We start from the raw sequence: 27,754 nt of genomic DNA, 5'->3' as shown, positions 1-27,754 counted from the left end.
GCAGTGCTGAGCAAGTAGTGAGACTGTTGGCAGCCCTACAGAGGGCATCTCATTAATGCTAAGATTACACATAACAATCTTGTAGCACTGCTTTGTTGCAATGTTATGAGAAAGCTATGCATGTAGGATTGATACACCCGCTTGTATAATAAGTGTGCATATAGCCCCTGCAGCCAGACAAACCAAGACACAACTCTCAGTCACTGCTGATGTCACAGCAGTGTTTTCCTGGCCAAGCGGGAACTCCCAGTCTGTGATGTCACAGCAGTTCTCTCATGTCAGTTAGAATGGTCTCGGACTGTTGAAGTCACAACAGTTCTCTCCTGCTAGAAACAGGCAGCTCTAGTCTGTGATGTCACAGTAGTTCTGTTGCAAGAGATTGGAGAGTCAAGGGAGTGATGTCAGAGCAGTCCAAGGCTGTGATTGGACCTGGATTCTCATGGAGGAGGGGACAAAAGAACAATTCATGTATTTGGCACACACACACCAGAGGGATGATGTTACCATTACATGCTCATTAAATATATAAGTAACACACAACAGAGGTAAGAGCGAGAGGTGTCTGTAGGACTCTCTCTTCCACATCTCTCTTTCCCATTCCATCACTGTGTTTTTTTCTATCTTTCTCTCTCAGTCCATGGTCTTGTCACTCCATGCTAGGGACTTCCTCTTGGCCAGTTCCATCCAAGATGGTTGCCCCCCACCAGACATGGAAGACGGCGATGTCTCGGTCCTTATCAGCCGTCTGTCCTCTCTGTCTCTAGGTTGGACAGGCGTGGTACTGGGAACTGCGTCTAGGGGAGAAACAACACATTGAAGCAGGCAGACACTCCCAAACACACACATACACACACACACACACACACACATACATACATATACACACAGTCTTATTAGCATAATCCACTGTCCATAGCTTGATTTGATCTCCATTTAGGCTTCTGGTATCTGTATGTGTCTCAGTACCTGTGCTGTGGCTCTTGCTGTCAGCTGGGCCTCTGTGTACAGTCATAGAGTCTGCTGATACACTGGTCCCGTGTGGGGCTCGTCTAGGCTCAGGCTGCAAGCAAACATGGGAGAGATTATGCTAAACAGGTCATCGCATATACTGTTCTTCCAAAAAGCAACCACTAGGAGGGGCTATGTCTGCACAGATTTCATGATCATTTTCTATGTCCTTGTGAAACTGTTACAGATAAACAGGATGTATCATCATATGATACATATATCACCAAATTGCTGTGTGCCTTTCTGTAAACTCTACGGTGTGAATTATTAAAGAGCCTGTGACGAGTGTCTAAATCTGATAGCGTGGTGTTGTGCTTACTGCTCAGAATGCTCATTACTTTTTTAGAATTATTCCATTGGCTAACTGTGAAAAGGTTCGACCAATCATGTTCCATTAGGCCCAAACATAGCCTGAGAGCGGTGGGGGTTTACCTTGCCTCCAGGCGCGAAGGACCTGTCTGTCCTATCTCCCCTTTTATCTGAGGGGGGTGCGCTGTCTGTCCTCTTCTCCACGTGGGCCGTTCTGTCTACCTTCCCCTGGGGTACGGGGGACCTGTCCGCTCTCCCCTGGGGCAGGGGCGTGCCGTCGGCCCTGCCGTGGGGCGCGAGCTGTGGGGAGGGCTGCGGTGTTGGCTGAGCTGTTTGTCTTGGTAAGGGGAGCTGGCCCAGGTGCGGAGTGGAATAAGATGCCAGCCGGGGCGTTTGTTGGGATGCTGGTTGTGGTGATGGCTGAGCCGGGTGCTGTGGCTTCGGTTGGGATGCTGGTTGTGGTGAGGGCTGAGCCGGTTGCTGTGGCTTCGGTTGGGATGCTGGCTGTGGTGATGGCTGAGCTGGGTGCTGTGGTTTCGGTTGGGATGCTGGTTGTGGTGAGGACAGACCCAGTTGCTGTGGCTTCGGTTGGGATGCTGGCTGTGGTGATGGCTGAGCTGGTTGCTGTGGCTTCGGTTGGGATGCTGGCTGTGGTGACGACAGAGCCGGTTGCTGTGGCTTCGGTTGGGATGCTGGTTGTGGTAAGGACTGAGCCGGTTGCTGTGGCTTCGGTTGGGATGCTGGCTGTGGTGAGGGCTGAGCTGGTTGTCGTGGCAGATGTTGGGCTGCAGCTGGCCGCGGTGCTCCCGGCTGTGGCGTCGGTTGGGGCACTGGTTTTGGTGCAGGTGAGGTTGCTGTGAACTCCCGGGGCAGCTTGCTAGTGAACAGCTGCTGGAGGCTCCTGGTCTTTTCCCGCGCCATGGTCATCCAGGCGGGCTCAGACACCTGGGGCTCCACCTCCTTAGGGGGTGTTGTAGATGGTTTCGGGGGGAGACCTGTATCTGTGAGGGTGAGGGGAGCAAGGCCTGACATTAAATACTTTAAACAGCCTGGGACTAACAGAACACTCCTTTGAAGCCTTTGAAGCACTAAGACAGAAGGAGCTTCTGAATGGAGACTGTGTTCTGATTAGGAGGGACAGCAGTAATACGGACTGTACACAATTTCTTCTAAAAAAGAAATCACTTTAAGTTGGGTATACAGACAGAAACCGCTGATAGCATAATCCTTCTGACTGTAGACTATTTCTAAGACTGTTGTTATTTATTTATTTGTTGATTGCCTGTCACAAACTATAGCTTTCAAATTACATACATGTCATTTTCACTGGTTGTTGAATTTACATGGACAACCTTTACATGGAGCAACCTTGAAGAGAGAATGTCTGCATGATGCAATACAGGAGAAGCAGTGGGAAGTTAAGCAACAGTCTACAGCTTTACAGCATATTTTCACATGCGTGCAAATAACACAGGGTGAAACCCACAGTGATAATAAGGGTTATATAAATACATCTGGACACCTCACAATGGCAGTAAAAGAAGCATGTCTGTGGTCCAGCTAAGGAATCTACAGCACAGACGAAAGGCTTTCAAAGGAGCAATGCTGCAGCAAACACGTTCTCCTGAGAAGTGTCAACAGAACCATTTATCCATTTATGCCCCCATTTTGCTGATATGGCTCTCTAAGAATGGTGCCCAATCAATGGTGGTGCATTGAGGGACTAGCAAGGGAGTGCTTCAGCTATTTAAAAAAAAGAACTGGCCTTCCTGGAAAAGCAAAGAATGTCTGCTGTGCCTGCACTGGAACACGGTGAACTAGGTGAATGGGGTGTCCTGGGGGGAGGGGCTGAACTCCGACTAAACTTTGGTGTTTGTGAACAAAAGTAACATATTACAGACAAGGGGAGCGGTGGTCATGCATGGCAGGAATGTGTGCAGGGCTGTGTCAAGCATCCTCGGAGAGGACCTACAGGTTTATGAAACACGTCAATGTCACGAAATCGTGACCCGCACCTGAAATGTTAGTCAGGGCTCAGATTGCTCCCCCAACGAGAAGGTTCTTCATTATATTTTGGGAAACAATGATTGTGATTGGCTTGGAGGTAGAAATAAAGTTTGTCTATTGGTCCATTTCACCAGGCATTCCATCTGAGCAAGAATGAATTTCGGGATCAAAATGACATACTGAATTTTAATGAAGAGGAGGTGCAGTGCAATCATGTTTGAAAAGTATCCTTAGATTCATACTTCATTAATGCGTGACCTTATGGCCAATCAGTCAGTCAGATTCAGAGTCATCACGCAGTCTCATTCATTGATGACTGCAAAAGCGATGATTTCAGGATTTTCTAGTCCCGGATATTACCTTCATCTAAAGGAAGATCTGACAGCAGGTCAACATTGTCTAAAGAACAGAAAAACACATAATGTTCTCTTTGCATTATAGTGAGGTTTGCTTTTACAATGCTTGACGGTTTTTGATCTCTAAATCCCTAAAACCATAACAAAATCATAGGATTACCTTACAAATCACAAGATGCAAATTCTGGAATGCATGCAAATGGTGTGTTGTGACATCATACATTGTGACATCACACATGTATGCCTATATTACCATGTTTGGCTCAGAGTTGAATCCCAATGCTGAGACTGAGGCATGTGGATTTTTAAATGCAAATTCCTCTCACCTGCTTACAATCCAGCTGAAACCAGCTGCAATGTAGTAGGTCAGGCATAGTTATCCTCCTACCTCATATTAGCAAGATAAGGGCATGGCCTGTATATTCAGACACAACACTGACTCATACCTTTCTGTGAAAAGGGTGTTAAATGTTTTTCTGGGCCAACGTTCCCAGCAGTACCCAGGTGGCTATTTTTTTATGAGCGACATTGTGAAAGACCAAAGGACGTAAAAACGGCAGAATTTCTCAAAATTAAGGGATAAAATGCTTGTCATCTTTTAAAATAAAAGTCACAAACTCCACAACAGTTCTAATGTACCCGGCTACAGAGTGCACACGCTTTGTGAAATCAAATATCCTTCACAGCAGCTGATCCTTAACTAGATCAACCTCGTTACCTTGTTACTTGGGCCAGTCGTCAGGCTGTTTTATAGATTGTCTACTTGAAAGTCTTCCCATGAGAAACACAACAAAAAAGAGTGGTTCCCAGGGTGCCATGTTTATCCTAAACTAAGTGGGTTTTTAAGACTAAGGGATAACATGATCCAACCAAGTGTACTGCCACGACTTCCCTCTGCCTCCTTAGCTCCATGCATTAGTTCAGGGTGGACTTACCTCCCTGTTTAAAGGACCCAGCTCGCTCTTTTTCCCTTGTGTCAGACTTGGGCGAGGAAGAGGACGTCAAAGGTGGGTCTGCAGGGAATTTGAGTGGGTCAGAGTTCAACTTTTTCTGCAGCGGAGGCTTGGAGCTTAGGTTGGCCACCAGGTTGCCCCTGTCCTCGCCCTCGTCTTTAAGTGGATGAAAACTTCGGGAAGCGCTGTCTTGCTGGTGCTGGGGGCTAGGGTGCTTGGCAGACAGCTGAGGGATGGGGGAGCTCTGGGGATTCTGAGGTTGGTTGGAGGTGGACACCACCACACTGCAGGGCTTGGACTTGACCTCCATTTTGGCCGAATCTGAGCGATACTTTAGGGACAGGGAGGTGGAGCGCAGCTTAACGCCAAATGCTGCCTTCTCGTCCCTCTCCTCCTCCTCCCTCCCGTCTTCTCCACTCCTGCTCTGGCTATCTTTTGCCTCCTTCCTATCTTCCACCCCTCCCCCTGCCTCTACAGCAACCCTCCCTGATTTTGGATCCTTGTCCCCTGCCTCTCTGTTCGGGCCCCTAAGGGACCTGTCTTCCCTCACTTGGGCATTGGTCCTCTCCTGAAATGATGGTGGTTTCCTGGACAGTTCTTTAGGTTTGGCTTCTTCTGACATGGCTACTGGCTGCTCCTGCCATCTGGAGATAGATGAGGCTTTGGACACATTTCCCTCCATCTTTGATCCTGACAGGGGAATGGGAGACTGCATTTTTGGTTTGACCTCCTCCTGCCTACCCAATGGTTGCTCCTGTGCCCCATGCTCCAAGGGGGGCTTGTTCCCCAAACCATACATGCTCCGCGCCCCCGCTTGCTCATCCTTGTCCTTTAAGCTGCCGCCCCTGGGACGGTCCCAAGCTGAAGAAATGGAGAACTTGAACGACCCAGAAGTGGGTCTCTGCTTTTTGTGATTAATGCCCTCTGCAGGCATTGCCCTCTGCTGGTCATCCTGGCCAGTGGGTGGCGCTGTGACCCTCTGGACTGGCTCCGGACGTGAACCCTCTTTTACAACTCCTTCCACCGTTGCCGCTGTTGCCGTGCCCCTCTTCAGACAGGACATCCTTGGGGACATCGACGACTTGTCCAGCGAAGCCGGAGTTTTCCCTACATGGGGAGCAGCTGGAGGCTGGTGCTTGGACTGGAGCTGCTCTTGTGGCTCTTGGGTCAAACCCTGGACGCTCCTTTTTAGGATATCTCTGTTGCCAGAGGACAGTTGTGCCACAAACTCAGCTTGCCTCGGTTTTGGAGATGGGGCTTTTGCAGGGGCGCTCTCCAAGATAGGGACAAGACCCACAGATGCTGAAGTGCTGTTCAGAATGTTCCTCTGCCCAGAGTTGCTGAGGATGTCTCTGACTAAGTCTTTGCCCTCTTGTGATTGGTGGACACTGGAGCATTTGATTGGAATTGGCTCCTGTGCAGCTTCCCGTTTCTGTGACTCAGCTGTAGCAGATAAGGGAGGGACTGTTACTGATCCAGGATCAGAGACCGGTGCCCAGGGAGAGTCCAACCCCTCTGGCATGGGCTGGAGGAAGAGGGGGTTAGTGGTGACACGCCCCTCCAGCTCCAGGAACTCACGAGAAAGCTGCTGTGAGCCAGTGGACTCCCTCCTGGGAAGGTCTGTCCTGGCCCCCTTGAGGGACCCCTCTGGAAGCTTTGGGGCTGAAACTAACGACATCTTTCCCAGCGCAGGATCCCTCAGAGTCTCCCCCGACCGTAAGACCTGAGTTGAGTAGGAGCGGCAGCGGATGGTCTCCTTGGGAACCTCACGGTCCTCTTCTTCATCCCTCTCCGGGAGGGGGCGGTCCAGGGCATTCAGGCTTTCAGAACGTGGGCGGCTGGCACTCTGAAAATGAGGAAGAGAATGAGAGAGAGAAAGAGAGAGAGAGAGAGAGAGAGAGGGAAAGAGAAAGATAGAGAGTGAGAAAGCTAGAGAATGAGGGACAGAGCTTATTAGACATGAAATAAAGACTTGTAAATGGGCTCACTGAGGTTCACTGATTTTCACCTATAGTGTCATTTTGAAAGCTAGGTGAGTTCCATTTTCCAACTTAAAAATGGCTCATCACTTGTGTAAGCTCAATTCGCTGCTGCATCTCCCATACTTGTGCAAAAAATGCTGCAGCAAGACACTTTTCACACCACAAACCACAGAGTTCTTTATAGGAGAGTCAGTCCTTTGAGGAGCAGCAAATCTCTCACTGAACTACACTAACCTACAGGAGCCTGGTGTGCCAATTATCTCCAGCTGCTGCAGACTCCTGCCATAGTCAGCTGACAAAATACCCCAGACTCTAACTGGCAAACTCTGGGCTACAGCACTCAGCATACACCCGGAGCAAGTGCCTTTGCCAGCTGAGCCTCCCGGGAGCCTCGGTTTGTGACAACAGTCATGTTTTTGCCCTTCTTATGTCTTTGAAAACCCCATGTCATGCTGTCACACTGCCATGTCCTGCCTCCCAGGTCTTACCGAGGGCAGCCTCCGGCCCTTGGTGCTGGCCCTCTGGTTCCTAGGCTTGATGGACATGCGGTGGCGGGCCGCCGAGTTGTCTAGGCAGGGCGTGAACTGGGCGGGGCTGTCAAAGTCGACCCCAGGTGAGGATACGGGTGAAGGTGCACCGGGGGCCACGGGCCGGGCCACTGGGGAAAGGGGGCGAGACGGAGGCTGGGAGGGACCCTGAAGAGATACACAACACACAGAATGATCTGAGATCAGTGATGTTCCCTGGACCTCAGGACTGGACCCACCTCACTCAAAAAAACACAGCTTCAGTACAGCCTATACTTCCCACAGCCTATACTTCAAGTGTCTGCTTGAAGCCTTATTGTGAACACTGCACTACATGTGGACAAAGCTAGGCTGTTCCATGGTTTGGTCTTCAAACAAAAGCGAGAGGAACTGGTGTTTGGAGCTACTGCGTGATTTTGTTTGTGTCCTTTACAAATCCTGTTTGCGTGGGCCCTTTTTCATTCCCCTTTGCCCATGACTCAGCAGCGGTAAAGGGGTGTGCTTCCCCAGAAGCTGTGACCATCTGCAGTATAGACGAGGCGTGGTCAGTAAACACGCTACGCCCAGCCTGAAAGAGGGACGCTCAAAGGTCGTGCTCAGCAGGAGACTGAAAGGCCTCTAACTGACAGAGAAACACGTTTGCTACACTTACAGTGCATACCTCAGCACAAGGCCAAGTGTATCAATACCAACGCAGAGGCTCGCAGTCAAATGAGTTAAACATTCAAGGTTGAGCAGTGGTTGTTATCATCCCTTCAGGTTTGTCATTCGAGGGAACGTGTTCAAATGTGAAATCTCCGTAATGGTCCCACAAAGGGTGCTTTTTTGATTAATGATTTGTCTTTAAGGGACTGTATGAGTCCCAGAGGAAGCTGATGGGCAGAAATGCTTAAATAGTACTGAACTCAGTACTCATGTGGTGCTGATTGGTGCTCTATATGCAATCCACTTAACTAGGGTAGTGTTTCACAGTCATGTGGAGAGTTTACATTGAAATATTCCCATAAAAATTGCCCCACACTACAGTACAGTTCACTGATCTGGTCAATATATAACAGGATCCTGAAGGCAGAAAGATTTTTTGTGTAAGAAGTATGTTGGAAGAGATTGAGATGACCCATAGGAACACACAGGAAGTAGCATTACCTGCTCCTCTTCACTCCCTGTTCCCGCTAAACTCAAAGAGCTATGGTGCCTGTGAGTGTCTGGGAACTGTGGGTGGAATGGGGGAGAGGCTTCAGTCACACACAATGGCTGATGGGAAATACAGGGTTAACACACAGACAGAAAAAGACAGACAGTTCACTGACACACTGAGGAATAGATGCTGATATCCATCATTTGTAGATCACAGATATATAGAGTTAACAGATTTCAGAAATGAACTGGCAATTTGATTGCCATGTTTCATTTTAAAATGTGACAGTTGTGGCTGACAATTTTTACTAAAGTACATGGTATTTTATTTCCCAGCTAATGTATTAGATTCCCACAATCCAACATCCGTAACATCACAGCAGTTGTTGCAGCTCCACAACAACATTACAAGACTTCCTCAGTGCCCCTGTGCAAAAACAGACTGCCTCACAGGAAAACCTACAAAACTGAGATGAAACATGCATGATTCAAATGAGAACAGACATTGTAGCTCTGTCTTCATATCCTGTTTATTTCTTTTAATCACCATGAGAAATACTTGATTTGTAAATTTTTTTCTAAGTGTACTGCACGCTTTTGAATACTGCTTTTTTATCTTTATAGCCAGTAATATGAAAGCATTTGCATTCAGCTGGTGTGAGGGAAGATAAATGTACAAGTCTTACATTTTTGTAGTCGATTAGTTGTATGATAGCACTAATTTACACTGTGACACTAGTTATTGTTGATCTATTGATTATTGTAACATTTGCCGTGTCATTTCAGAATAGTACTTGTAATGTGATTTGAGGTTTTTTGTATGCATTTTCAGTTCATCCAGCCCTATTATATGGGTGTACGTAGCCTTGCTTTATAAGTTTCTCTGTGTAAGAGAAGCTGCCAAATGAATGCATGTGAATGTAAATGCCCACCTTTTGGGCCACCCCCTTCATGAGGCCCTCCTGCAGGGAGAGGGATGTTTCGGGGGGGCTGTGAGGCAAGCCATCATCCTCAGAGCTTGCTCCCGTGTCCTCCGCACGCTTCCCAGGGATGAGAAGGGGGGGCGGGCCGAGGCGGATGTTCTGTTGCTGCAGTTTCATCTGACCAATGAGAGACAGGAAAAGGGCAGGTCAACTTCTGTGGTGGTACTATGTTTTTATCCCAGCTGACAAACACTTCCAAATGTCACTCAGCAATATGTGGCCAATCAGCAGGGACAGACATCTGTAGCCCCTTCCACTCACCTGTAGGGCTTTGATCTTGCCATGCACATTCTCCTGGGACAGAATTCGCACTGGCTCTGGGGGGCTCTGCGGTTGGTCGGCGAGGAAGATGCTGTCATGTGACATTGCTCGAGATCCCAGCATGCCTTGGGAGTACCTGTGAGGCACATATACATAGACTTGACCCTCAAGCACTGACCCTGACTCTGTATTCTTCCTCACATAATTGCTGAGGTGAGGATTAGGGTTGGGCAAACTGATCCTGTATCAGGTATTTGGCACACATAGTACAAATAGTGTGAAATGGGATCTGTAACCAGTGACTCAAATGTATGATTCAACAGAGCAGAAGTGGTAGACGAATTGCTCAATCTCTATAAAAGCAGCTCTTAAAGCAATTAAATATTTAGTGTGAGAGTCTCAAAACAATATAAAAACAACTAACCCACAACTAACCTTATTGTATATTAGAAATGTGTGTGAAAATATCAGAGAGGCAGTGCAGAGCACTGTCTACTGGGAAGGGTTCTGAAGAGAAAGATGCACTTGTACTCTATTATTCAAGTATATATGGGATTAACCATTTACAATTCAAACATGCCCTAGTGCCAGACTGCTTTTTTTGTTCACATGCATTCACTTGTTGAAATAAAAGCTGGCAGTTTTTTTTTCATATTAGTTAATGCAAATGCAACTCCAAATTTTTCTCAGAAGTAAAAGGTGGGGCTTGACACACATACACAAACTCATCCCCAGAGTCTTCCCCTCCCCTGACGCCCTTCGGGACAGTGATGTCGCTGGCGGACTGACTCTGCTTCATCGCCCCCTCGTTCTCCTTCCTCTTTATCCTCCCAAACAGACGCGTCCGCAGAACCTTAAACCGGGACTTCTTCTTCCCTGAGGGAGGGAGACACACGTGCCACCGTTAGACCTGTGTCATGTGACCCAGCTGGATGCCTTGTCCTGAACCCTCTGATATAAGCCGACTGGACATTGTTCCAGCACCACCTCCTCTACACCATCCGTTCCACCTTCCACCTGCATGGAAGTCACTTTATCAGGTGGCAAAACCCCAAAGCAATGTTCTTCAGTGTGTTTCACTCAGACTCAGCTTAGCATTTAACACAATATGATAGTCACACTGTGGTCAAACATATTTTTAATGTTACACGGATGAGTTTTCCAATCTTCAATGGACAAGGTGTGTAGTACAATAAAGTGGCACTGATTTAGGCCATGTCTTAAAAGAGTCATGTCCCTGTCTACAGCTTTTCTACAGAAATGTGTCTTTTCAATTGAAAGAATCCTAACTGCTGTCATTTACGATGACACAAAGGCCACCACAAGGCTCAGTTTGGAAAAAAAGGAGCCACTGAAAACAGAGGAGGACACTGAGAACACTAAGAAGAGAGGAATAAAATGAGAACATTGAGAACAGAAGACACAGAGAACAATAAGAACAGAGGACTACAATAAGCACTGAGAACCGAACAAGCTAAGAACACTAAGAACAGACGAATACAATAGGAGCGCTGAGAACAAACGCTCTGGGAACACTATGAACAGAGCAATACAATGAGCACACTGAGGACAGAAGAACAAACTGAGAACACTAAGAAAAGAGGAGGAGATCTAACCTGTAAGGTCTTCACTGCTCCCCTCTGCTTCCCCTGTGTTAGTCTCCATGGTGACCTCTGCCATTACTGGATAAGAACTGCAAGACAAGTGAGAAACAGAGAGAGAGAGTGTGTGTGTGTGTGTGTGTGTGACAGAGAGAGAGAGACAGACAGACAGAGAAAGAGAAAGAAGCTCAGGATGGACAAGATACACCCAGAGTACACTGATTCGTCTTGACCATCGCAGCCTGATGTCACTGGCAGTTCTATAGTCTAACGAAAACAAGAGGCTAAAGAAGCTAGTGCTGGTGACCATGACCCTACAACACCAGCACTGAGTGGCTCTGGGCTGAGAGATACTATAACCACTTCTATCTCTGGAATCAATACCGTGCTGACTCCTTGTCCTGAGCTGTTGCTGCCTCTACAGAACAGGCTGCAGTTTGATATAAACAGTGTGGCGATTCACTGATAAGGAAGAGCCCTTTATTTCCACACCTGCAGGTGCGTTCTTCACTACCTGCCCTTGGAGGAGCAGATAAGAAGTCACATAGCAGGACAGTGATAAAGTCCAGTAAAAACAATGATGAAAAAAAGCAGCAGGCCACAGTGACACTAACCGTGCATGTGTACAGTAAGCCAGACACAGCACTATCATTCAGAAGCACACAAAGCAGGGGCTGGAACTGGGGGAAGGGAGAAGCACTGGACCTGGGTACTTTCAGCCTCTGGCAAACCACCCACAATCAGCTAACCTTGACCTCTATCATTATGCAAGACATATCTGAACTGATCCAAAGTCAGTGTCATTGCAGGGAAAATCCCACCCGTGCTAAAGTAGATATAGAACATCAACTATCTGGGATTGTTTATACATCCTGGGAAGCTTTATATAGCTCTTCCTGATCCTGACACAAGTCCCAGCCATCTGTCTGCACTGTGTTTGAGGTACAATGTGGGCCAGTATTGAGATGTAGTGTACAGATTTACCATAGAAGCTCACTCCAATATGCTATCAACCAAAATCAAACTTAACCATACAGTTAGAGGTCTAAGTAAGACAATTTCTGATATTAAATAACAAACCCCACATTTTGCTGAAGTTTAGATTTTTGACACATGCACTGTATTGATTTGTTCAGGTTATAATCATTAAACTGAAAAACAGGCAGATGACTCACACAGTCTGCAAAACCACCACGCTTACCTGATGCTTCTGCAGCGATACTGCTGAGGTCAACCATTTTACCAGCTCAGCAATTCAGCTACTCACCTATTACACAACAACATACCAAAGCTACAATGGCAACAAGGGTGTGTTGCCTTAAGTCAGGTCAACAGTCTAATTCTCCCCCTATCTCTTTTTCTCTCTTTCATCTGTCTCTATAACACAATCCCAGCTTCAACACTAACACCCTCTCTCTGCCACATACTCCCAGCCTTAACACTAACACCTTTGCCTCTTGGAGATTCCCAACCTTAACACTAACACCCTCTCTGTGTCACACGCTCTCAGCTGCATTCTGTCCTCCCCTCTCTGTGTCCCCTCTCTGCTTTCTCTTCATCCTCTCCCTCTGTCCTCCTGCCCTCCTTCATTCCCTCTCATTCTCTGAAGTATGCGCTGTGTGTGTGTGTGCAGGTTTGTGTGCCTGCTCCATCACGTGGCCCTGGGAGTGGATGCCTTCTCTCTCTCTCTCTCTCTCTCTCTCTCTCTCTCTGTAGCTTCCCCTCTCCCTGGGTCCACTGCTCACCCTGAGTTTCACCCTGTATTGTCTGTAATTCAGTGCCTGAGTTCACACAAGGCTGTGTCTGCTACAGTGATATCCTATCGCTTTCTCCATTGACGTAGAACTGCAAAGGAATGACTCTGCCTTTAAATGCATTGCTCAATTTCCAGAGAAGGATTATTACGGGACTCTGTCTTAATTACTGTACCCTGCTCAGAGGCAGACAAGGAGAGGCCCATCTAGGGAGCACCAACAACACACACACGCACACACACACACACGCACACACTGTACACACACACAAAAACAGAACACAGTACAGTACACACAGACACACACGCCCTGTACATGCAAACATACAAACTCAGGCATACACACATACATACGCACACACTGACGTGACTATGTGCACACGTTGCAAACAAACTAACACACAGATACGCAGGCAATAAATGGATTAATTCCACTCATAACGTCACTGGTGTTGTTTTACTTGATAACATACAGAGTTTCTCTCTGTGTTTCTTTCAGTTGCCCTTACACCCAGCTGTGCAAGACATTTGCATGAGCTCAGTCATCACCACACCATTCACGACAGCCAGAGCTGCTGATCAGGGTCCATTACCTGATAAGGCCGAGAGCGTCATAACAGAGCTGCTCATGCAAATCCACCAGCCCCCTCAGTTTCCCCCCACACCACGTTTACTTCAGAGTGGTCAACAGCAACCTGCACCCTCCAAACTGAAAAGAGTGGGCACTAACTGCAGAGCAGGTACAAGTCAATTCACTCAGTAAGTTCTGATGTATATAAGCGATTCATAAGTAACAGCTACCTCTGCACCATGTTTAAAGTCAATGAATATCCACACTTTGCAGTTCAGGGGTTGCTCCCTTCTTTTCTGATGTTTACTTTGTCGTTTCAGTGCCTGTCGCTTTTCCTCACAAGAAAGAGCATTGGAAAAAAGGAAAACTGGCAGATATTAAGAAACCCAATCTGCTGCTGCTAGTTTCTTTCTGAGGTTCATAGGAAGATATGGTGCCAATTCCTCAGTTTTCAGATCTTTGTGGAAAAAATTAATATTACATTATATTTCATTAACTTTGCTCTGTGACCACACAATATATAAATAAGAGCCAAATATAGTATTTAAATTTAACCAGGTTCAATAAAATGTATTTACAATTATGTCTTTTTAATAGTTCATGAATTTTTTGGCCACAGCTGAGGAGCCATAGAACCGGTGGTGTCCCTTAGCCAGTACCTTAGCTCCCCCAAAGTAATGACAGTACTACTAGGCTAGCACTAGATGGTGGAAAGGCGGTACCTGTTCGTGCTCTTGTTTTCAAATTCTCAACCATGAAAAACATTTGACAATCTGCACTTAAAGTGTTACTCATTAGCTTAAAATATTTAGTGTAACTTAAAACCTGCTGTTTTGCCAGAATGGTCTTTGAAGGAATAAGTCTCATTAAATGGCATTTCCCATCAGTTTACCTGTGACTTCCCCCACCTCTGACCAGCCAGGCAACAGAGCCAAGAGCTTCAAACAAGACAACCAGTCACACTGTTGACTTTGGCCCAGGGCAGCGGCCACGGTTGCCAAGTGATCTTGACGCAGCATGATGTGACATTAAATATCTGAGAGGCGCGGTCGGGCCTCCCTCCCTGTCGCCCCCTGATCCGTCACTCTCTGAGACACACACAGAGCTACTGGACGCAGAACAAACAGCACCACTCACCAGGGTCTTCTCGCTGCTTCAGCTCCTCCTTCATCCTGTCAGACACACACAGGGACCCGCGCCACGAACATACAGTGACAGGCACGGTCAGGGTCACGAGTCGAGACCTGCTGGTCACGGGTTCAAACACGGGGGCATAACCTGTCCGCCTTATGAAGGAAGGAAGGAAACCCTCCTTGCACATCTCTCATTTTGAAATTTGGGCGAGAAACAGCTGCACCCCCTTAGAGCAGCGTCCCGCACCTCACCCTCCCCCGTGTGTGGTGGTTCTCATTCTAGCAGAGCTCTACAATAATTATTTTGGCTTGAGCTGTCGACTGAGTATTTGCCTACATTTGTTAGACATTCATAAATATCTGTTATTGGTTCTCTATTAGCGCTATAGGTTGTTGGAAGTGTACATGTTCTAACAGGGGGATACAAGCACAGGAGTTTCTATTATGTTCCAGTCATTTGAGACAGATATTAAACTTAATTGATTGAAATGAATCCGTTCTTCAGCAGGGCCCTGAAAAATTAAACTAAACTAATGAAGCTTTACAGTGATACTTAATTTTTAAGAGGCAGATTTTTAGGGAAAATATGTTGAATAAACAACTTCTTGCATCAGCACAACACACACCTTCAACACTGCAGCTGTACCACAGAGAATTTACATTAGATTAAATGCTGAGATGTATAAAGGTCAGCATTCAATTAAAATGCCTGATTACCTCAGAGCTCAGCTGGTGCAGAAAACCAGCGCATACGGCATCCCACAAGGGCCACCAGCTCACCTCATTTCCCCCCCAGCCAAAGACTCCTGCAGCGTGAATAACAGGTGACAGAGGTGATGAAGACGTAAAGCGTAGCCATTATCAGCCACCTTTATTAAATAGTAGCGGTTTCCATCAGTTCATTAGCGCTATTCCACTGGCCTGGGTTCCCCTCGGGAGGATGCGGGGTGTTAAGGAGGACACCGGATGAGCATGAACTGAGCGCCCTCTGATCCTCAAGGAACGGTGAGGTAAGAAGAGACGCATCCCAATTCAATGAGCGGGAGCTCAGAGGAGCTTGTTAGCACCCTGGACCCGTGCAGCAGGGTCTGCGCACACCTGCGGCCGCCGCGGCTGCTCCGTCGCCTCGCAGCCGGCTGCAATGTGCGTCGCTTGCACACCCGGTGACGTCGTACTTTTTCCCACCAGGGTCATGACATCCCACAAGGATGCCACATCTTTAAATAGTGGAGACACGTATTCAGTGGTCTGAGACAAACAACTAAAATCTTCCACTTGACTATAATTAGGGAGGCATACACACCTCCATCTGGGTTTATACAGCAGCCAGCAGTGATGGTGTTGATGTTTGTGGCTAGGTTAGCATTATAGCCATGACTGGGACTGGGCTCTTGTAATATTCATGGGTGACTATGCTGATTTTGGGAGCTGGGTGAGCATTACCATAATGACTAGAAGGTTTTTGTAACAGTCAGTACTGGTGATGATGTTGGGTTGAGGATTTAGCGTTCTTTGCCTTATAGAGGCATTTGCACTGCTTTGAACATTGCATTCTCCATCAGGTCTGCAACATGTAAGGCCCAGCAGGTGGATTGCTGGTGTAGCCACTCTAAATCAAAGGAAACAACCAGGAGGGCATTTGGGTATTCAATTTTCTTTCTTTACACATTACAACCCAGGGACCTTAACCCAGCATTTAAACAGTGGTGTTCAGCCAAATTTCAAACCCAGTTCTCTGAGCTTCTCAGTGACGGCTGCTTTGCCATTGGTGGACCTGAAGGGATCAGGGCTGTACCATTGGCAGAAGAATAGGGGGGCCCACCTGACTGGTGGTACATCCCCGTGATAACAACATGCTGATTTTATTAAAGCACCACAATGGCACAGTAGGGGTGAAACCCTAGACTTTGTCTGCCAGGTGATATGTGGTCACATTTTATTCAGCAAACTCTATTATGCCCATACAGCATGGTGCATTATTCAGACCTGTGTTTACAGAGAAAATCATCACGGATGAATTCACAAACCAATATATTAGGATAACCACACTGTTCGATTTTCTTTGTATCTGTTATTACAACAGAAATAAAAAAGAATAGCCGCTCATTGTCCTGATGCAGATGCAAACTAAGACCTATTTGTCTTCTGTTATGAAGAACCCATGACTAAGCTATATTAATAAATGTTGGTAATAAGACAGTAAAATGTACTTATGCATGTGTGTGTATGTGTGTGTGCAGGCATGCAAGCATGCATGTGTATGAATATATATGCATATGTGTGTGTGTGTGTGTGTGTGTGTGTGTGTATATACAATGCCTGATCTTTAATCCTGGGTTGACCTAATCACTGATGCATGAAAAGTCATGTGCAGCCAACCAAACTCAATAATCAGCCAGTCTTACTGTTCTTGCTCTTATCTGTATTTTTTTCTTTTCCTTCCTCTTATTCCATCTGTTTTTGTGTACATAACTCTACATATCTGTACATGCTCCAGCATCTTTTCAGCTACACTTACATATCAATCCTTCAGTTAATATGGGTTTGTGTTGCTTGTGCTTTTTCTGTCAATACATAAAATATTTTTTGTGACACAATTTTCTACTGAAAAAATTCCCATTGACTAACATGGATAGAACGTTCAGAATCTTCTAACACCTGCAGCTGATGTCACAATGGGCCTGCTACAGCAGCCACAGATACAGACTATAACTCTACTGGCTGAAACTACTGAAACTACTGGCTACTACCATGCTAGGCTTTTTCAAGACAACTTTATGTTTGTCATAAAACCTTCCTCTTCAGTTGCTATTGCTATTACTGTTAATAATAAAATATTATAAAATAAAATATTATAATATTTTCATATAATTTTGCTTTTCTGATTTTATAGTACCCTTTCACACTAACTTCGAGAAAGTAATCTTCAAAATCATGTGAAATAGTGGTGAATCTCACTTTAGAGTGCAAAGTCTACATTTTATGCAGTAACAGGCCAAAATGGCCATATACACAGCTAGAAGGCAATGGCATTGAGTGAATAAGAGACAGTAGTGTGTCAATGTTTCATTGCCAATACCAGAATTTACAGTTTATAAACTATTTAACAAATGACTGCTTACCTTTGACACTAGGTGGTGTATAAATGATAACCTCTGCTTTGCGCTTTAAGGAGAACTGGTAATAATTAAGGGAGTGATACTTGTGTTGGTTTATTTTGCCCCGCATGGATTGGTATTAGAGAGGGCTTTCAAAAGTATAAAAGTCTATTTCTCCCCTATGGGAGAGAGAGAGAGCGAGAGAGAGAGAGAGAGAGACAGAGAGAGAGAGCGATGATAGAGAGCGATAGAGAGAGAGAGGATAGCAGGAGAGAGACAGAGTGAGAGAGAGAAAATTGGAGAAGGAGGTGTAGGAGAGAGACAGAGAAAGCTGGAGAGAGAGCTGGATGGGGGGCGAGCAGGAGAGAGAGAAGGTCATCCAGTTTGGGTCAGCCTTTGCAGTGGACACAGATTCTATCACATTCAGGACACACTTTGTGCGGCTGGCGTAAGCTCCTTATGAAATGCTAAACTGATTTGCTTGACTGATTTGGCACACAGAATGATGGGAAAAACCTCCACTTTGAGAGGGGAATGCACTACAGTAGTCACCATCATTTACACATAACACATGCTGAGCCTTTTCTGTCTAAGTCTATGCACATGTATTTGTGTGCCTGAATGAATGTATGTGTGTGACTAAACAAGTGTGTGTGTGTGTGTGTGTGTGTGTGTGTGTGTGTGTGTGTGTGTGTGTGTGTGTGTGTGTGTGTGTGTGTGTGTGTGGACCACAGGAAGACATTGCCTTGTGTTGCTAAGAGACCAGAAGCTGTTTGAGTCATCCTGAATTCTAGGCCAAGTTTAGAGTTTCTTGGGAGAACTTTGAAGTGAAGCTTTTTCCTTCCTCTCTCCTTGCCTCATAAGCCTCAGCTTTTATTTCATGTACAGGAACCATTTTAAACATAGCCAGAGAGTGAAGACGTCCAAGAGTCTTACAAGTAAAACAGCAGCAAAACAGTACAAAACCCCCACTATAATGTAAAGACACAGATATTCTATTACAGCCAGATATTCACCTCCATCAAACCTTTTGGTCCTTAACTAGGAGGTTCTGATTGGTAACAGGAAGTTCTGGTGCTATCTGCATTCCTACGCCAACTATGAATGTGATGTTTCAAATCACTCCCCCTCAAGAATGTTCATAACTAGCCGGCAAATCAGAACACTTGAATCTTAAACATTGACAGAGACATGATTTTTAATGTGACACACACCCAGCAGATTATCTGGTCCACATACAAAAATATCTGTGGTAAAGGTGTTAAGGAATTTGCCCTTTGTCCCATCAGCACCCCCGCAGTCTCTGTGGACCCAGTGAACTTGTGTGCTTGTATGTTCTTCTGAGGGGTTCTGAACTCCACGGAAGCGCCTCATTAACCTCACCTGTAACTCCCCGGACCAGGCAACAATCCCCCAGCACCTCGGGTAGCACATTAACCCCTTCAGTGTTAGAAGCGTGCCTTCCCCTGAAGTGAATGCCTACCTGCCTAGTAAGAGTAAGAGGTGCTGGAATGGCTTTAAGCCCTGGTGCCTTGAAGGGTTAATCATTTTGGGGAACAGTGAGTAGAACAACAGGTGGAGCTGGACAGGGGATAGGAGTCAGCTCCTGAAACCCATTCCCTTCTCCCTAGATGATGAAGCTTCACTACAACTGTGGGCAGCCCAATCATGGAGAACCCACAAACACACACACACACATAAACAAAAACACACACACAACCTCACCTCTGCACGCAAAGTAATTATGAGAACAATCAAATAATCGATCGAAGCAACATCCAGCAGGACAGGTCTGGGAATGGTCGCAGATAGTGTCAGATAAGGAGCTGATGGAATGATTCATATATTAAACGAAACAAAGAACACGGAAGTTGAAACTCAAAGGGATGATCTTACCGCAAAGCAAGCCGGTGGCGTCACTGGCAAAGAGAAATGTCCCTTCAGCACAGGAGCTAGGAAGAGAGCTCTGAGTGAGAGAGTCTCAGTCACACACAGACCCCACATAGGGCAACAAGAGGGCCGTCTCAGGGGGGAGCTTACTTTCCCCCTTTGTCCTTTTGATGGGAATAGGAAGCCTTTCACAGAGGCATCTCCTACTAAATGCGCTGTGCTCCCAAATCTCTTTTACATCCCTGCAGTAATCTCTCTCACATCTCTGCAGAAATCTCTCTCACATCTCTGCAGAAATCTCTCTCACATCTCTGCAGTAATCTCTCTCACATCTCTGCAGAAATCTCTCTCACATCTCTGCAGTAATCTCTCTCACATCTCTGCAGAAATCTCTCTCACATCTCTGCAGAAATCTCTCTCACATCTCTGCAGAAATCTCTCTCACATCTCTGCAGAAATCTCTCTCACATCTCTGCAGAAATCTCTCTCACATCTCTGCAGTAATCTCTCTCACATCTCTGCAGTAATCTCTCTCACATCTCTGCAGAAATCTCTCTCACATCTCTGCAGAAATCTCTCTCACATCTCCACAGTAATCTCTCTCACATCTCTGCAGAAATCTCTCTCACATCTCCACAGTAATCTCTCTCACATCCCTGCAGTAATCTCTCTCACATCCCTGCAGAAATCTCTCTCACATCTCTACACTAATCTCTCTCACATCCCTGCAGTAATCTCTCTCACATCTCTACACTAATCTCTCTCACATCCCTGCAGTAATCTCTCTCACATCCCTGCAGTAATCTCTCTCACATCTCTGCAGTAATCTCTCTCACACCTCTACAGTAATCTCTCTCACATCTCTACACTAATCTCTCTCATACTTCTACAGTAATCTCTCACACAGTAATCCTTCACATCCCTGTGATACTCTATCTGACATTCTTACAGTAATTTATCACATCTATGCATTCATCTCCCACACCTCTGCATTTATCTCACCAATACCATCATCTCTCACATCCCTACATTGATATCTTTCACAAAATGTTAAGAAGACAGTTTTGTTTTCTACTTAAACTGCTCATTTGTACTAGATCAGTATTAAACAGTGCATGACTATAGTCTTATTTGATAGTATTTAAATACATCATTTACACACTACAACGTGGCTTTCATACAAGGAGTAAATCTCTTCACCTGCTCTACTGTGTCTAACTGTTGTGATAGCACACAGGGCAGAAGCTCCATGTATTTGCATGGCGGCACGTCAGTCTCTCGTGCTTCTTTGCATGCGAGCCATCCAAAAGTGCTTTGGGTGGCGATAAAGCTGTTCTGTTTATTTTATTTGACAAGCCAACCGCAATAAGAAGCTAGGCTCAACACAGCCAAACTGGCAGACCAATAACAGGTGCTCTCCGGCCGCAGTCAGACTGCGTTGCGACTTTGTGGTATTTTTGTTTCTGGAGCCAGCGCAGATTCAAATCACCCCCCACACCACCCTCGCCTCCAGGTGTTCATGGTCATGAAAGATTAGAATACAGGCCTCAGGTGTTTTCTCTGAAGTCTGTTCCCCAATTCTATAAATTTGCACTTTCCATATCTCAGCGATGCGGTAGCAAGAGCCAATGCAATGTGCCGACCTATGCTCTCTCACATATATTTCACATATTACACATATTAACAGCATTATGGCCTAAATACATTTGCGTCACTGTTTTTAGCATTATTCTTTTACTTTTGTAGTGAAAATGAGATTGTTTTGCGTTGGGAACAAATCCCCCTTTCACAAAATCTATGATCAGTGCAGTGCAGTCCTCACTAATCTTTCTAGAACATCTGCCTCACGAAAAGCAATGGACTCTAGTACAACTTTTCCAAGGACTGATGGACCCCACAGGCCTCAAAACCGCTTCTCTCAAAGTTCCCAGCATTCCCGGCTGTGGCACACAGCGGCATACGACAGTCAGCCGGCCCTCCCAGGCACAGTGATGAGCGACAACATGACCCGCTCGACAAAGACTCCATGACTCAGCGCTCACCCCTCGCTGCATTAATGATTAAGCGGCACATGCTCATGGCAACCGCACTGATTAACCCCCCCACCACCGCCCTGAGAGACATGTCAGCTATTGCCATAACATTGCAAAACTCTACTGCACTGTAAATGTTTACATTACAGAGTTGCTCCTCAGTTCTACTGTACGTTTACTTTGTGTCGGCACAAGTGTCGCAATGTTTGCACAGCCCGGCAAGTCACACTAATACCATTTTGTCTTGGTCTCCAGGCTCTCATGACTGCAAGAGCACACAAATACCCATGACGCTGCTCATTTTGGACACAGGTAACTCGACTCTTATTTACCTAGCTGCGAGACATAAAAACCAGGGGTTTAATCCTGTCGTCAGAGTCGCTCACAAGAGCCGGCACTGTGCAGCTGGCATAGGTCCTGAGGGCCAAGCTTCCCAGAAAGCAACACTATCTGCTGATCTAACGGCACAATCTCAGCCCCTTCCCCTCCCTCTTCAAAGCTTCATTGTCCTCCTGTTCGGCTCTGCACCCACTCCTCTGTCGCTGGACAAAGCGTGCTCTCTTATGAGCATGGGAGGCACTTGCAGACCTCTGTGGACTCCGACCAGCTTTCTCGTGGGAATGTTAAAAAAAACACCTCCGGATTCCAAGCCCCCCTGAACCAAAGGTGCACACAACTTTTTACATTTCCGGGGTGTCTAAATGTTGTTGCTCTGACACACATGTATACGCACGATGGGTTGAGGATTCCCCCTATACTGCACAGGGCGTGGATCCTGAATCCAGAGTGTGAGGTTCTGTATGTGGCCTATGTTTGTTATTATGATTATTATTAATATTGGTATCATGACTTCGTTTTTATCTAGTGATGCTTACAAGGCTGTTGTGGAAAGATACATACAGTACACATCGTAAGAGCTGCAGGAACAAGAGCACAGCTACGGAACCGCAAGCAACATAAGTGGTGAAATCCCAAGTTGCTAAAAGCATTCAGCCAATATGAACTGCATTGTGACTGCACCACAACACTGCAGTCTAAGGGCCCCACAGGTCTTTTCTGCGTTCAATATTTTAAATAAGATTACAGTGTGATTACCTGGTATGTTTGAGGTTCAATAAACCCTTAAGATAGCAGTCTGTGATACTGGTGCAAGAGACCCTCAGATGAAGACCGAGGCATCAAAACAGGCATTTGCGCCAGGTGGGTTGATAGATAAATGGTTGTAAAAACAGGAGTTGGGGTTTTATGGGAGAGGCTGCCCCGTGTTCCTCTCAGCTTTTGGCTGGAAAAGTCAATGACGGCTCCTTCTCGGAGGCTGTTACAGATCACCACCCCTGAACAGGACACTTTCAGCTGTAAAGACGTGTTCTAAGACAAAACTTCCAGACGGGACCAGAGCATGTGGTATTAGGACTTAAAGGAAGGCTGGCTACTTGTGGTGCAGTTTCTAGAGGAAAGCTCCTTCGTACATTGTCTCTCCTCGGTGAGCTAGTGAATCCTCTGCATTGGGTCTCTGCAGAAAGCTCTTAATCATTAATGGCACCATCCTCACTGGTGCCAGATGGGCACTGAGGGAGAAGAAGTCTGAGCTGCTTGATAATTAACAACGCTTCACTTGACCCCGGACGCTCTCCGCCACGGCTTCCTCCTCCGTTTCCCTGGTAGTGACCTTTGGAAGGCCGTTATCTTGGGAGGGACCGGCTGCCCTTGCACCCTTCCTAAGCAACAACGCGCCACGCGGCAACCACCAGCATGGTGCTCACTGACTCGGCAGGCTCTCCTCTCCCCCCAGCCCCTTCATAGCGCACAGCTTGAAGTACCTGTCCGCTTTCACATGTGGCCTGTTCAGTCCAACCCCACTGTTGGGTTGGATCCTTCACCCTCTGGCGAGAGAGAGAGGGTAACCCCCTCCTCCTCATGCCAAAACAGCAAGCTGTCTCTGCTCTCTCATCTGGGATGGTAGCAGGTTAGTTTCACATGAGCGGGCCCCATTTTTGCATGCCTGCCTTTTAGAGTCAGGTGCTCCCAGCTCTGCTTTTCGATGGCCACCGTACCCTGTTTGGGCCGTCAGAGACACTGGGCCTTAAAGGGTAAGTCCTCACAAACTCCCTCTGCCTGCCCCTCTGGGAGAGGGGTATGCCAACACAAACAGCACAGCCCTCGCTAGCTGAGTTTGAAGGAGACCCCAAAAAGGAGGGTGAAGGAAATAGAAAGGTAGAAAGGTGCACTGGCAAGAAGAGGTTGGTGAGGCAAGAGGAGGTTGGTGAGAGTCTGCCATGTGGAAAGCTGCTGTTTTTTCACCCCATCGATAAAATGAGTTACTGAGCCTTAGTTCTCATGTTCAGTGATCTCTCATTCCCAGTATGTGTAATTTTGTATAAGTTTTACTTCAAGGTATGTGTTTGCGCTGTGTTGGACTGGGACAGTTCTTCTGTTGTGGTTATTATGTTGCACTTACAAACTGAAGCAGACACACACTTGTGATCTCAGCCCTGTTGTTTGCACTGGCTCTTGTTGATATGTAGTTAGTGCTGTCCTGTTTCTACAACTTCCCATACCACTTCACTGGATGCACTTTATTCCTATACATTGTATGCTGCTCTGGATATAAATGTCAGCTAAATGCCTGCTTCCTGTGTTTGTGCTTTGAGCATTTGAACTGATCCTTTTTTCTCTCACAGGCAGTAGTTTACCCAGTGCAACAGTGAATGAGGTGATTTATTCTGTTCACTTACCTTTCAATGAGAGAATTCTATGTGCACTTGAATCCTCAGGTAGCCCAGGGGGAGGTCAGGTGATCATCTGAGAAGGCTCTGATTGGTCTGTGTGTAAATGATCCTTTCACAGAGGTCTTTGTTCCTGAAATGAAGAAAAACAAGTATTGCTTTGCTTTGTTTTGCTTTTTTGTAGACAGCAATCTCACAACACAGAGGCTATACACTCACAATCAAAATCCGTTCTACTAGGCAGACCATTATTTGAGATTAGAAACTACAGAAAATATTGACTCAATAACACCTTTGAGCATTGTTTTATTGTTTTATTTTTCCATCTGTTAGCATTTACCTTTCAGCCCATTATCACATGCAGACAAAAACACACTCAAAAACACACATGCACAAAGATATACAGACACACACGCATACAGATACACAGACACTCCAACACACACTGAGAAACACACACACACACACACACACACACACTTTAAGTGTTGTTCCATCTGCTCCAGTTTTCTCTGAAGACGGGCTCATTCTCCCCAATCTACGCCTCACTCCTCTGTTTTCCTATTTTTAGATGCTGAAGGTGCCCGTTTTCGTGTCTGCCTGCCTCTTCTGCTCTTGAATCTTTACCTACGTCCGCCTGTTTCCACTTCAGTCTCCAGTATTCCCTCCATACAGTATCTGTTTGCCTGTTTAATATATTTTACGTCATTTCAACAAGATCTACATGTGAGATAAAAGCACTTCAGCTGTAATATTTTTCCCTTCCCTCTGTGGCCCCACAGGACGGGTGTGCATGTCCTGCCACCTAATGTGGCCATGGATGCCTGTCTGAACAAATTGTGACTGGAGCCAAGAGGATATGGACTCAAGACCAGATGGCTGCCCCTAGAACATGGCCTTCCCTGGTCTGGTGACCTATAAATACACCTCCTCCAGTGGTGCTGCCACGGATATTCTATGCCACCAAGAGATATTAAGCTCCTTCCTTCCATACTCCTTGCTTCCTTTTTAAAGAGATTCTGGTCAGTAAAAGGAGTTCCAGGGCTGTCTGTGTTGCTAAGCCAGCTGTGGATGCTCTGTTTTAGACCACATTCCATCCAGGAAAGTTTAAAATGAGCCAGAAAATCTAAGCACTTACAGCTTCAACAACAGCAGAGACAGAATTTCTGATGTGTAGCACAGTGAGCTGAATATCTGGACCAAACACAGTACATCTGTGGAGCTACTCTTTCTCTAGATGGTAGTTCCCTTTAATGCAGTCTCATCAGCACCCGAAGTTTAGACTCACTATTCTGCAGTGCTAGACACCATAGTATACTACACACCTTTCCACTCTTGTTGACAAAAAAAAAAAAAAAAACATAGTAACTATAAGCCTATTCATCAACACTACATCAATGTTATGTGTAGGAGCCTTCTGTCTTTATTTATGAGGTAGCCACTTTCTATATCTCGAAAAGACTTGAGGGGCTGCCTTTGCCTGTGGATGTTGTAATTGTTGCAGGATTGTCATTTTCTTCTTAGCTGATATTGTTAACTGCTGTTATTGAGATACACATTTTGTAAATGCATTTAATTGCCATGTGAAATGACCACATACATAGCATGCCTTATTTGTGGATACTTTTTCTCATTTGTCAAAATTGGACTATTTTTTTTTACTATCTATACAACCCTTCAGCCAACCCAGGGAAAGCTGAAACTCTTAATATTTCTCAAAAAAAGGAAATGATTCTATCTCCATCAGGGTGCTCTCACAGATGACAGGTTTGTCCTGAATATCTGGCAATACAAATCTGCAGTGGGGTCATGTGTCACCAGTAAATCCTTTGCCTCCTTTACTGGCAATAGATAAAGTCAACAGCGACAGCTGGGCTGAATCCAGCATCATGGATCGTGAGTGCTGCTACACAACGACGATTAGGAGACCTCCTACGGTGCATGTATACAGATACACTTCGGAAGCCAAGCACCATTCTAGGTTTTCGAGCCATTAATTTGCATATTCACCGCTACGTCAAGATATGTAATACGTGAAAATTTTACACATTCGCGCTAAATAAAAATATTGCACAAAAAATTCATTTCTTCATGTTCTATCTGGTATATTGGGAATATGCCTGGAGAAGACTTGCTTATTTGTGAGCTTGTTAACTCGCGGTTTTTAGGTTGGATTTATTTTCCAAGTACAATATCCAAATGAAGAGCGCGCGCAGAGATTAAGGGCGATTATAAACTGATTTAATCCACTCCCCCAGGAATCTATATGGATATTTTTATCCATGCAAATGTTGCCTCATAACAAATGGAAATGCAATGAAACTGTACAGGAGACGTTTCTTTACTTAGGTATGCAATAATTGCAGTGAAATAACATAATGTTATATTCTACGGACTGTGTTATTTAACATTAATGTCCATGAACAGTTTACGAAGATTTTTTTTTATGATTTTCGTTTATATAAAAGAACACTTGCAGCCATCGATAACATTGATGAAAACGACAATCTATTTTTTTCTTCTGAGACTTCTCAGATTTCCATAATATCCGTGGATATTGCATTCGATGTGATAACACGATCCTCGTTCCCACGGTTAAAATTCCATTTCCATTTATATACAAACACGGCGGATAATTTCACTCCCTTTTTCGATGAATCGTTTAACTGGTCACTTGCAAAGGTACAACGCCACGGTGTGCAATGTCTAGACTTCTCACCTTGACCAAAGTGGCCCATATTTGGATATACCAGGTGCGTTCGGCCATCGGAATGAGTATAAACGACATTACGACCGGCTCGGAACAAAAACGCATGTCGTAGACCCAATTCGCACACGAATACATTTAATCGAATTCAAATCAAACATCATGCTATTACTATTATTTAATCTGAAGAGTAGTTACCGCAGACAAGTTAACACTTCGGCAAGACTTCGCTGCCCGACCGCGGAAAGAACCCGAACTTGTCTTTGAAAGTGTCATTGAACCATAAAATACCGAGATAACGGCAGAGACGTAACAGCATGGTACAATGAAAGAAAAGAGACATACCTGTTTAATGGGTCTCTGATTTGTTGATTAGGATATTTCCCAGTATTGAGACATTCCCCGCAGCGCATGCTACGCAAGTGCGAGTGAGTGTGCGCCGCTCCAGCTGTCTTGTAGCCCCTGCTTCGGTAGGTGCCGCAAACAACCAATAGAAAACAAGCGCCACCGTCATCGCCGCCAAGGTGTGATCACCCGGGCAATATAGGCTACCTGTAACTCATTAACCGCCGACAGTTACAGACTTTTCGATAAGTAATGACACAACAACTGCACAGGGGGGGTTTACGGGGATTTCAAAACATCCCAGATGCTCAACCAAAAATTCCTGGAATGGTCAAACGAGCTGTTATCTTTAACAGGCAAGACTCACAACCGTT

General features: G+C 45.8%; 1 protein-coding gene across 1 annotated transcript; it reads right to left on the bottom strand.

The window, feature by feature from the left end:
• Positions 1 to 161: 161 nt before the first annotated feature.
• cracdla (cracd like a) lies at positions 162 to 27,451 on the bottom strand. Its single transcript, XM_036540759.1, has 12 exons — positions 27,381 to 27,451; positions 24,338 to 24,461; positions 11,140 to 11,216; positions 10,243 to 10,399; positions 9,524 to 9,659; positions 9,212 to 9,379; positions 8,289 to 8,354; positions 7,104 to 7,310; positions 4,616 to 6,479; positions 1,441 to 2,318; positions 967 to 1,060; positions 162 to 794 (listed from the first exon to the last, which is right to left on the bottom strand). Exons 3-12 carry the CDS (start codon positions 11,201 to 11,203, stop codon positions 631 to 633), a joined length of 3,798 nt encoding a protein of 1,265 aa, XP_036396652.1. The 5' UTR covers positions 11,204 to 11,216; positions 24,338 to 24,461; positions 27,381 to 27,451; the 3' UTR covers positions 162 to 630.
• Positions 27,452 to 27,754: the final 303 nt, after the last annotated feature.

Source organism: Megalops cyprinoides, chromosome 11 (assembly GCF_013368585.1).
Source record: "Megalops cyprinoides isolate fMegCyp1 chromosome 11, fMegCyp1.pri, whole genome shotgun sequence".
In the NCBI taxonomy this organism is placed as follows: Eukaryota; Metazoa; Chordata; class Actinopteri; order Elopiformes; family Megalopidae; genus Megalops; species Megalops cyprinoides.
The sequence above is the reverse complement of the archived record's forward strand: the minus strand, read 5'-3'. Positions and strand labels throughout refer to the sequence as shown.